This window comes from Musa acuminata, chromosome BXJ1-1, assembly GCF_036884655.1.
Source record: "Musa acuminata AAA Group cultivar baxijiao chromosome BXJ1-1, Cavendish_Baxijiao_AAA, whole genome shotgun sequence".
NCBI classification, from domain to species: domain Eukaryota; kingdom Viridiplantae; phylum Streptophyta; class Magnoliopsida; order Zingiberales; family Musaceae; genus Musa; species Musa acuminata.
The window spans coordinates 10,270,950-10,281,949 of NC_088327.1; the positions used below are offsets into that span (position 1 = coordinate 10,270,950).

The 11,000-nt window shown below is 40.2% G+C and overlaps 1 protein-coding gene across 1 annotated transcript; it reads right to left on the reverse strand.

Moving 5' to 3' along the window:
• Positions 1 to 607: 607 nt before the first annotated feature.
• On the reverse strand, positions 608 to 11,000 carry LOC103995295 (wall-associated receptor kinase 2-like). The gene is made up of 6 exons (XM_065192510.1): positions 10,121 to 11,000; positions 9,893 to 10,057; positions 4,904 to 5,049; positions 2,984 to 3,878; positions 2,727 to 2,891; positions 608 to 2,031 (listed from the first exon to the last, which is right to left on the reverse strand). Exons 1-6 carry the CDS (start codon positions 10,998 to 11,000, stop codon positions 827 to 829), a joined length of 3,456 nt encoding a protein of 1,151 aa, XP_065048582.1. The 3' UTR covers positions 608 to 826.

An 11,000-nucleotide genomic window follows, 5' to 3' on the forward strand; every position in this document is an offset into this window, starting at 1 on the left:
AAAATTATTGGAGACTATCGTTATTATAATAAAAAATATTTTTAAACCAATAATAATTTGTAAAATAATTTATTAATGCTCAGAATAGGATATTGTCGACTATAGAAGAGGATCGGATGATATGGGTTTCACATTTTAGTTTTTATTTTATTTTATGTATTCATCATGTCCCGTCTTATATAATTTAATCATTAAAAGGATCAAAGTCAAGAAATATTTCTAATATTAATTACAGGAAGGAGACTATGGAAAGATGTCTACATCTTAGAAATTTCACATGGATTATCGAAAGCTAACAACTATAATAAAAATAAATTTATTAGTATTTTATGCTGATGGACTTTTATAAACTTATGAAAGCTTGTCTAAGAGCCGATCACAAAATAATACATATTTTCATATTAAACGGGTGGCAATTAATGTATATTTGTTCATGCTAATGCTTAAATAGATCAGATGGACATATATAAAGAACATGGACTGTTTATACCATTTTAATCTCAATTATTAGACTAGATAATGATATCTCAGACATGGCTGGCGACAACAAGGTCAGCCGATCATGGAACATTTCCTGAATGATAAAAGCTCCACAATCAATGCAAAATGTTTGAAATGATAATATTTATTGGGATAACCTTATTCTTACACACAACATATTCCAGCAAGGAAATGACAGAGATTATCTGTAGTTATTAATAAATATTCTTCGCTATTATACACTGGCACAAACGCACACGATCACAAGTACACATAGCAGCAGCATCAATTCACGATTGCATCAAGAAGCCTCGAGAACCAGAGAGTTTGGGCATGCACCAGATCATCATCTTCCATATTCGATGTCCAATCCCAATCTTTTCTCTGGATTATAGCTAGTAGTGGTTTCGATTCCATGATAATATGTCTCATGGTCAACCGATGGTTGACTGAGCAAGCTCTCAATCTCCTCAAGATTCTGCGGTACCCACGGGTGCTGCTTGAATTTTCTCAACCTGTCGAGCTCTTCCGCCACTTGCTTCATCGTAGGCCTTTCTTCTCCCGTGAACTTCAAGCATTGCTTTGCGAGCTCGCTCATTTCTCGAATCAGTTCCGTATCCCCTTCGTTTCTCACCTGATCATCCAAGATCTCCATAAGTCGATTCTCCTTCGTCGCCAGAATAAAACATGATGCGAGGCTCCTGTCTTCTTCAGATGCTTCAAAATAAATTGGCTTCTTGCGGGTCATCAGCTCCAGAAGCACCACGCCGAAGCTATAAACATCACTTTTCTCTGTCAACTGGCAGGTTTGGAGGTACTCTGGGTCCAAGTAACCACAAGTCCCTTGCACCAAGGTAGCAAACTGATCCTCGTCTTTTGGAACCAGCTTCGAAGCTCCAAAGTCAGAAACTTTTGCTGTATAGGTTTCATCTAAAAGGATGTTGGAAGACTTCACGTCACCATGAATGATGGGAGGCGAAGCTGATGAATGCATGTAGGCCAGAGCTTCGGCAGACTCATGAGCGATCCTCAAGCGAGTGGCCAAGGAAAAGGGAGATGCCCTGTTGTTGTCGTGAATCAGCTGGAACAAGGTCCCGTTCGAGACAAACTCATAAACCAGCATCGGAACCTCCACTTCCAAGCAACAACCCAAGAGCTTGACTATGTTCTTGTGGTTGATCTGCGACAGAATAAGCAGCTCTTTTCCAAATTCATTCTTTTGGCTTTCATCAATGATCTTGGGTTTCTTGATGGCAACGACACGACTGTCCTCCAAGTCTCCTTTGTAAACGATACCATGCCCTCCTCTGCCAAGGACTCGGTTCTGATCATACTTCTCTGTAGCTTTTTCTAATTCTTCTTTGGCAAATATCTTAAATGCAAGGCCTTGTTCTCTAAAGCTTCTTTCTTTAGCCTTGATCTCTTCCAATAATATCCAACCTCCATGTTCTCTAAAATATCTTTCCTTAATCTTGATTAATTTTCTTCTTTGAAGAATCACATAGATACACATGCCGGATATTAGTAGGAAGATCAAGCCACTGCCAGTACCTGTATCTCAGAAATTTTCAGGCCAATTAAAACCAGGAAGAGAAACAAAAATTACCTTTTATGCACATTATCTGGTTTAATGGTGCTTATTATTATTGCTTTTCTTCTGCGCAAGCATTATGCTAAGCTACATAACTAGAATACTCGAAGTCCATGCAGATACAAGAATCACAGACCTGCAACTTTTAGCAGGTATAAACACACAAGTTGGATTTCCCTGGGGGAGAAGAAGAAACACTTGAAGAAGTCTTCAAGACTTTCTTGCTTTCACAATCACGATGATGCCAAAGGTCTGAACTCATTGTTGAAGTTGAAAAATAAAAAATAAAAATTAAGGACGTTCAAGAAGAGGGATAAATAAGGAGATTTATTAATCACAAAAGTTCTTTGAGGTTCTGCAACCGGAGTCGGTTCCATCTATGCTGATAAAAGCAGTACTGGCAAATCTGAATTTAACATATTATTGATCTTTCGCAAGTAAATACGATCGAAAATTCATCAGCTACTTGGAGATGATACAAGACAACAGAATATAAGATTGAACCAGGCTATTCTTGTTAGTCCTCTCTATAAGATACATCTAGTCTATAGTACAGACAGATTAAAAGGATTTGAAGCAATAAATAAAATTAATGAACAGAAAGGACATTTCTAATACTTGGCATCAAAAGTCACGGTGGAAAAAAGACTCTTACCTATAGCCACCTTCGCTGATGATGGAAGTTTCTGGTGTTGGGTGCATGTTCCATTGAAGGCATCACCATATGTACCTCGCGGGCAGAAACAATTGTAGCTACCGGGCAGGTTCTGGCAGATGCCATGGCAAGGATTTTGATCTTTATCAGAGCATTCGTCGATGTCTGCAATTAAAGCATATTCAGCAGTATCAGAAACAAAATCATGAAAACTGAAACGGCAAGCAGATCCCAGAACGAGACGAGACTTAACAGACCTTGGCAGCCATGAGCGACATAAGGATTGCCATGGTAGCCACTCGAACAGTTACAAAGATACCCAGGACCATTGGAAGAGTTCAAACACTTGCTGTGCTCGCTGATGCAAGCGTAGGAGGTTATGTTGCGCTGTGCTACCTCGCACGTCTCGTTTCCGATCGCCCAATCCATCACCAAAGGTGCCGTGCCGTTTCTGTTGTGCCAGAATTTGGTCGTTGTGATGTAAGATGTTAGGAACTCAAACTGATTCGCCTCCAACAATACGGCATAGCTGCAGGGACTGAAGTTCCAGATGCTCGAGCTGTTGAAATTGGAAGCAAACTGGACCTCATAGTATGCGAGGTCCTTGGGAATGGAGGTTTGGCAGCAACCGATGCCGGAGCATGAGTTGTTGACCAAACTCTCCTCTTTGTAACACACAGACACGCAACCGCTCCAGAAGCTGTCGTTCCTTTCCCAACCTCCGATGTAGGCGAGGGTCTCGCAGCCGATCACAGTGAACTTGTTGTGGACGTCGGAGAATCTGTATGGTGTGTCGACGAAATTCAGAGACCAGGTGTTGTGGTATATAGAATTGTTGCTAACGTTGTAACACTGCCGCGATATTTCATTGAGCATGCGTGCCTGGCCTAGTGGCAATGAGATATCGGTGATCTCGACGTTGGTCGAAAACAGTTTCTCGAGGCCATCATCCGTTGTGTTGCAAGTTAGTGAGAAGCCTTCCATCGAACAGTTAGGATCGATGCCAAAAGGGTAGGGGACATCAACCTGGCCACATCTCCTTCGGCAGCCAGGCGGTGCAGCTGCTGCAGATGCCGCTGCACACACTAGCGGCAGCATCAACAGCTGGAACAAGCGATACCCTAACAGCACACCCATCTCTCGATTTGCACACTAGCAGAGAGGTACTCTTCAGATAAAAGGTTGGACAAATGGTAAGTTATGGAAACACCAAAGCCTAAAATGAAACTTCCCCTTGACTGACGGATGAGGTGCAAGAAAGCTGACCTCTTCCCAGTCAATCATTTAAAAACAAAATAAAATTATTTGATTGCATCACTGTATAATTTTTCTGCAAAAAAAAAAAAAATGATTCACAACTTGGATCCACAAGGATGAACTTTGATCATGTCAACAGGCGGCCTTAGTGACCACACACCCATCTTTCGCTGCGATCGACGTCACATGCTGCAAAGTCGGGAATGCATAGCGACGTCAGACTATTAATAGGATGATTCGACCCTTCAGAACAATGTAAGTACGAGCAAAGAAAAGTCTATGGACTGCTATCGAGCATCTTCCTCCAGTGGATTTTCATGGACCTGTTCAATATTTTATGGGGCAAGAAGAACTAGCGGTTGGTGGATCCGTGGATGACACCGGTTGAGATGGAGATGGTGTAAGCGACTTATCTATCACACCTGTTCATGATCGTTAAACGTTAGCTTCTTTGCCAATTAATTATCCTTTGTTCCAATAAGGATACAGAGAAAAAAAGACATGGATAAGAAATGACGCTCTTTGTCTGGACACAGAGATGTCGCAATTGGAGTTAGTTGGCTGTTCTAGATTATTTATACCATTCTACTCTGAATTATTCGATTAGATAATGATTTCTGAGACATAGTGACCAGAAGATCATCCGATCATCTAACATTTCCTGAATGATAAAAGCTCCACAACCAATGCAAAATGTTTAAAATGATAATATTTAGATAACCATTTTCTTACGTACAACATAACCCAGCAAGGAAATGGCAGAGATTGCCTATAGGCGAGGGCGTCGCAGCCGATTACAGTGAACTTGTCGTGGACGTCGGAGAATCTGTATGGTGTTTTGGCAGATACCATACATAGCTGTCTCTGGAATTGTTGCTTACGTTCTAACGCTACCATGATATTTCATTGACCATGCTGACCTGCCCCAGTGGCAGTGAGATGTTGACGATCTCGACATTGAACACAAAAAGCTTCTCGAGGCCATCATCTGTTGTGCTGCAATCTAGTGGAAAGCCGCATCTTGATCGGCAGCCATGCAGTGAACCTGCAGCAGATGCCGCTGCACCTGTCAGCGACAGCATTAGCAGCAGCTGGTACACTGACAGCGCCTCCATTTTGGTTCTGCCCAAGGCTGTGTCTTGCTTCTGCAAATAGACTAACATAGGTTTCTTCTCGATTTGCACATTAGAAGAGATGCAGTCTCAGGATAAAGGTCTAAAAATTCTGAAGAAATAATGTTAGAGGAACACCAAACCCTCTTATAAAGCTTCCACTTCAGTGACCGATGAGGTGCAAGGAACATAACTCCTCCCTAGTTGCTCGGTAAAAATTGAGTTTGAATGTTGGGCTTGTGAACGATGACCAATTCCTCTCAAGTATATTTGATTCCCATGTTGCAATTGGTGTTCTTGGTTATTCAACCAATGACTAATCAGCTGATAGGTCTTTTCATGACAACATTCTTTCGTGGTACAAGAAGAACTAGTGATTGGTGGATGATGATGCTAGTTGAGATGGACATGGAGAAGGAAAGTTGTGCCTGGCAATCTGTCTCCAGCTTCTTTGTCAACGTTTTCTTCTTCCACAAAGGACTGGTGGTTGATGGATGATTCGGTCCTTGAAAATAACTGTTAAAGACTTGTGATGGTCAAATATTTTTTTATTCTCGCTTCAATTTAATAATTGTTTTTTAAGTTATGATACCCATCTATGGCTATTACAAGTGGAGATCATATCACTTGTCAGCTACAGAGCATCATCTCCCATCGGTATATTTTCAAGGACACGTTAAATTCCAACATTGTAATTGGCGTTCTTGGTTTTTCTGCACAAACTTCAAAAGAAAAACCAGTGATTGATGTATGATGGTCGAGATGGACATGGCGGAATGCAAAGTTTTGGTGCAATATTCTTCAAAAACGGGTCTTATGCATTCAACTTCTTTCGTAAGTAATGTCGATTGCATATGTTCATCCATGTCTTTTGTGCACCTTGTGGTGTTTGTATGGTGATTCGTTATCTTTTTCATTTTTAAGGCATATATATATCCTTGTAAAGTTTGGAAATTATATATTTGTTATCATAACATACACATCCTTCACAAATATCACTTTAATATGGCAAATTACCTTTAATTTGCTTTTGGTCATTCTTACTATTACTGTGAATAAAACAGGAAAGGTCTTCATTTCTCATGTACATACATATTCCTCACTTGCTATATTGTTTGTTCAGTTAAATCTTGTAGAAACCTTATGACTCTATCATGATTTACATACTTCTATTACCAATCAAAAGATAAGATGACAGAATCAACCAGGAATAAAAAACATGCAGAATAATAGCGAATTAATAGGTTAGAACATTCAGTGGTTGAGAATGATTTCACATACCTCTGAAGGAGACCGAGGAGCTTGAATGCCCTGCCGGACACACTACGGAAGACAATTCGCCAATCCTGGCACCGTCGTCGAGATCCATGCCTAAAGGTTCCGAGCGCAAACATCCTTATCGTGGGGGGGACCTGCCCACCGAGCCATCGTCGTCGATGTCGGAGCACGATCATCGGCTCTGGGGAAGAAGCGCCATATTAGGGCTGCGCCAACATTGCCCCAAGAAGCGGAGAATTGCCCAGATGCAAATGGCACACCAGGTTGGGTACTTCTTACACATCATATTAGGGCTATGATTCATGGTCGATTCGATGAGGATTGTAAGGGTCGTTCATTGGTAAGCAGTAGCAATGCCCGGAGGAAAGCGAGGGGCTAAGGCGGTGCGGAGGAACAAGACATTGCCGGTGGAGGCCCAGCGAGGGTTCCTCCTCTACCTGTCGACGCGGTCGCTCGAAGCCGCGGTTCTTCCATGATCAGTGGATAGTGCTGATCAGAAGGTGTTCGAAAACTTAAAAGGCTCTTTAAACACACAGATCTCCACTACATAAACGCTCTTAAAGCCTTACAACTACTGCTGGCATTTCGAATTATTAATATTGAACAATATTTCATGAATTACAATTTCTACACATGACATCACTTAACTCGTTTTTAGAAAATATGACTATAACAATTTTTTGAGAATACGTACCAAATTATTATATGCATTTTATTACACCATATAGTCCGCCAATATCTTTGTTTCCTCTGCGATTAAGTCGGATCTTGAAAGAAATTTTATGTGGATACCACTTCATGATATGATATGGAAAAGAATGAAAATAATTACATATTTAGAATTTGAAACTTATTCTCTGTGAAACCTAGTCAAAATCTGATTTAACATAATATCAAATTGAGTGGATCAGCAAATCATCACAGAGAAAAAGATATCATGTGACCCTCACATGGAGTCTTAAGCAGGAGAAAAAGATCTAAACCACCTTCTATGACCCCTCGTATCGTCCATTATAGATAAGAGATCAAGGGAGGATTGTTGAGGTTGGTTAGTGGTTGCTCCCCATCTATGACCAGATATAAAAATTTATCTTCAACATAATGAGCTATGATCTTTTTTTAGTCAAATGAATTAAGTCGGGAAACCTCTCTCAATCTTGAAATTTGTGCAGGTGGTACCTTAGAAACGTGATATTTTTACCTCGGAGGTATTTTGGATAATCCTGCAAAGATTAGTTAGACTATGTCGGGTAAACTATGATATTAATAACTTCTTCCCCTAATTTTTTTTGCGCTAGAAGAAGGGTTCGATGTTACAGAAATATCCGATACTCAACTCTCTTAATGAATGCTTGAGCAAGGAGACTTTGCTCCTGACCCATAGCACCTTCACTTGGGGGGCAAAAGCCACTAAAGTCACACATTGATGCATCCATTTCGACACAAACGTCGATGCAATATTGACATTTGTTCAATAACCCAGGCCTCTCGATCCCGAGAGTAACCTTGAGCCACCTATTCGTTTCTATCGATGTGTTCTTGAACTTCACCCAACATGTGTAGATACTAACGGACATTATACAATTCGTCGTTCCACTTTTGCCCCAGCTAGCCCAACAAACGAAGCCACCAGCTCAACCGTGATCAACAACTCAATCGCCATCGACACTAGCACCTATTAGGGTCTCCTCACACGGTGTGATGTTGACATCCTACGAGCATCCGAGGCTCGTTAAGCCACTAGTCGAGAGAGCACCTCACTCTTCAATTGTGGAATTCAATAAACCACATCTTCACTCTATTTTACCTGAATTTTTGAGCTAGTTTCAGGTAGTTAGAAAGAAGCTTTGGCTCTGATCATCTCATTAATATGCAAGGCCACATTGATTCCCGTGTTTAGTTTAAATGATTTAGATTAGAATTTCGTTTACAAAGTCATATTCAACAATTTGAAATAACTCAGAAGAGAAATTGCCAGACGTACGTGACAAAAATATTACAAAGCTGCTTGATACACAGAACATAGGAACCCTATTGTGATTTCACAGCATCTATCCTTTTCAACATGTGTAACTCAACAGTGGCTAGACTAGAAATATACAAGGAGGCCAAATTACATACCAAATTGACTGTAAGATCCTACCCTCTTATCAGTGGATAGAGGTCAATCCAAGTGCTAACCATTCTTCACATATACCTTTCCTTAATCTTGATGAATTCACTAATATATCTTTCCTTAATCTTGATAAATTTTCTGCTTTAAAAAATCATATAGATACACATGGCAGATATTAGTAGAAAGATCAAGCCACTGCTAGTACCTGTATCTCAAAAATTTTCAGGCTAATTAAAACCAGAAAGAGAAACAAAAATTATATTTTTTTAATCTTGATGAATTTTCTATTTTAAAAAATCATATAGATACACATGCCGGATATTAGTAGAAAGATCAAGCCAGTACTTGTATCTAAAAAATTTTCAGGCCAATTAAAATCAGCAAGAGAAACAAAAATTATGTTTTTTATGCACATTATTTTGGTTTTATGGTTACATGTAACAATAAGACAAGCATCGAGATATTTATGCTCTGCATTTCTGCTGCTATTATCCTTGATGCCTTTTTCCTCTTTTTCTTTTGCAGTTTCTCGGATGGATACTGTAAAAAGATTATTTTTAATTAGACATTCTTAGGAAAAAAAGATTAATAACATATTATCCTATGTAATTAGTTATCTTTAATATTTTGATGTTTATACGTTGAGAAGTTATATTGGGATTCTCTTACTTCGTATGAAGGTGAAACATTTAATCGTATTTCTTCTCATACTGTTATCTCTGTTAACGGAAATACCATATATTTTCATCAACAGAGTTAATGACGTGAGAAAAAACGAGATTAAATATTTTACTTTCATAAGTATAATGATTTTAATATAACTTTTAAAAATATATGAATCGAAATGCTAAAGATAACTAATTATCAAAGATAATCTATAATTAATCTTAAAGAAAAAGCACAACCATTGAGCTTTCTCAATCACGATGATGCCAAAGGTATGAACTCATGATAGAAGTTGAAAAAAAAATATAAAGATTTAAGGACCTTCGATAAGAGGGATAAACATGAGACTTTGTTAATGACAAAAGTTCTTCGAGGTTATGTAATCAAACTCGGTTCCATCTAGGCTGATGAAAGCAGTACCGACAATTATGAATTTAACATAATATTGATCATTCTCAAGTAAATACACTTTTTTGTGTGTGTGGATCAAAAAATTATCAGCTACTTGGAGATGATACAACACAATAGAATATAAAATCGAACTAGGCTATTGTCATTAGTACCCTCTCTATAAGAAACACCTAGTCTATAGTGCAGGTAGATTAAAAGGATTTGAAGCAATAAATAAAATTCATGAAAAGAAAGGGAACAAAAGAATTCATTTGTAATACTTGGCATCAAATGTGTTTGGAGATCCTCGACAAAGACAAAAGTCATGGTGGAAAAAAGACTCTTACCTACAGCCACCTTTGCTGATGATTGAAGTTTCTGCTGTTGGGTGCATGTTCCAGTGAAAGCATCACCATATGTACCTCGCGGGCAGAAACAACTGTAGTTACCGGGCAGGTTCTGGCAGATGCCATGGCAAGGATATCGATATTTATCAGAACATTCGTCGATGTCTGCAATTAAGACATGTTCGGAAGTATTAGAAACAATCGTGAAAACTGGTACAGGTAACAGACCTTGGCAGCCATGAGCGACATAAGGATTGCCATGGTAGCCACTCGAACAGTTACAAAGATACCCAGGACCATTGGAAGAGTTCAAACACTCGCTGTGCTCGCTGATGCAAGCGTAGGAGGTTATGTTGCGCTGTGCTACCTCGCATGTCTCGTTTCCGATCGCCCAATCCACCACCATAGGTGCCGTGCCGTTTCTGCTGTACCAGAATTTGGTCGTTGTGACGTAAGATGTTAGGAACTCAAACTGATTCGCCTCCAACAATACGGCATAGCTGCAGTCACTGAAGTTCCAGATGCTCGAGCTGTTGAAATTTGAATCAAACCAGACCTCATAGTATGTGAGGTCCTTGGGGATGGAGGTTTGGCAGCAGCCGATGCCGGAGCATGAGCTGTTGACCAAACTCACCTCGTTGTGACACACAGACACGAAACCGCTCTGGTAGCTGTCGGCCCTTTCGAAATCTCCGATGTAGGCGAGGGTGTCGCAGCCGATTACAGTGAACTTGTTGTGGACGTCGGAGAATCTGTATGGTGTGTCGGTGAAATTCAGAGACCAGACATAGTAGTCGATAGAATTGTCGCTAACGTTGTAACACTGCCACGATATTTCATTGAGCATGCGTGCCTGGCCTAGTAGCAATGAGATATCGGTGATCTCGACGTTGAACACAAAGAGTTTCTCGAGGCCATCAGCCGTTGTGTTGCAATCTAGTGAGAAGCCTTCCCTCGAACAGTTAGGACCGATGCCAAAAGGGTAGGGGACGTCAACCTTGCCGCATCTCGTTCGGCAGCCAGGCAGTGCAGCTGCTGCAGATGCCGCTGCACCCACTAGCGGCAGCATCAACAGCTGGAACAAGCGATACCCTAACAGCACACCCAT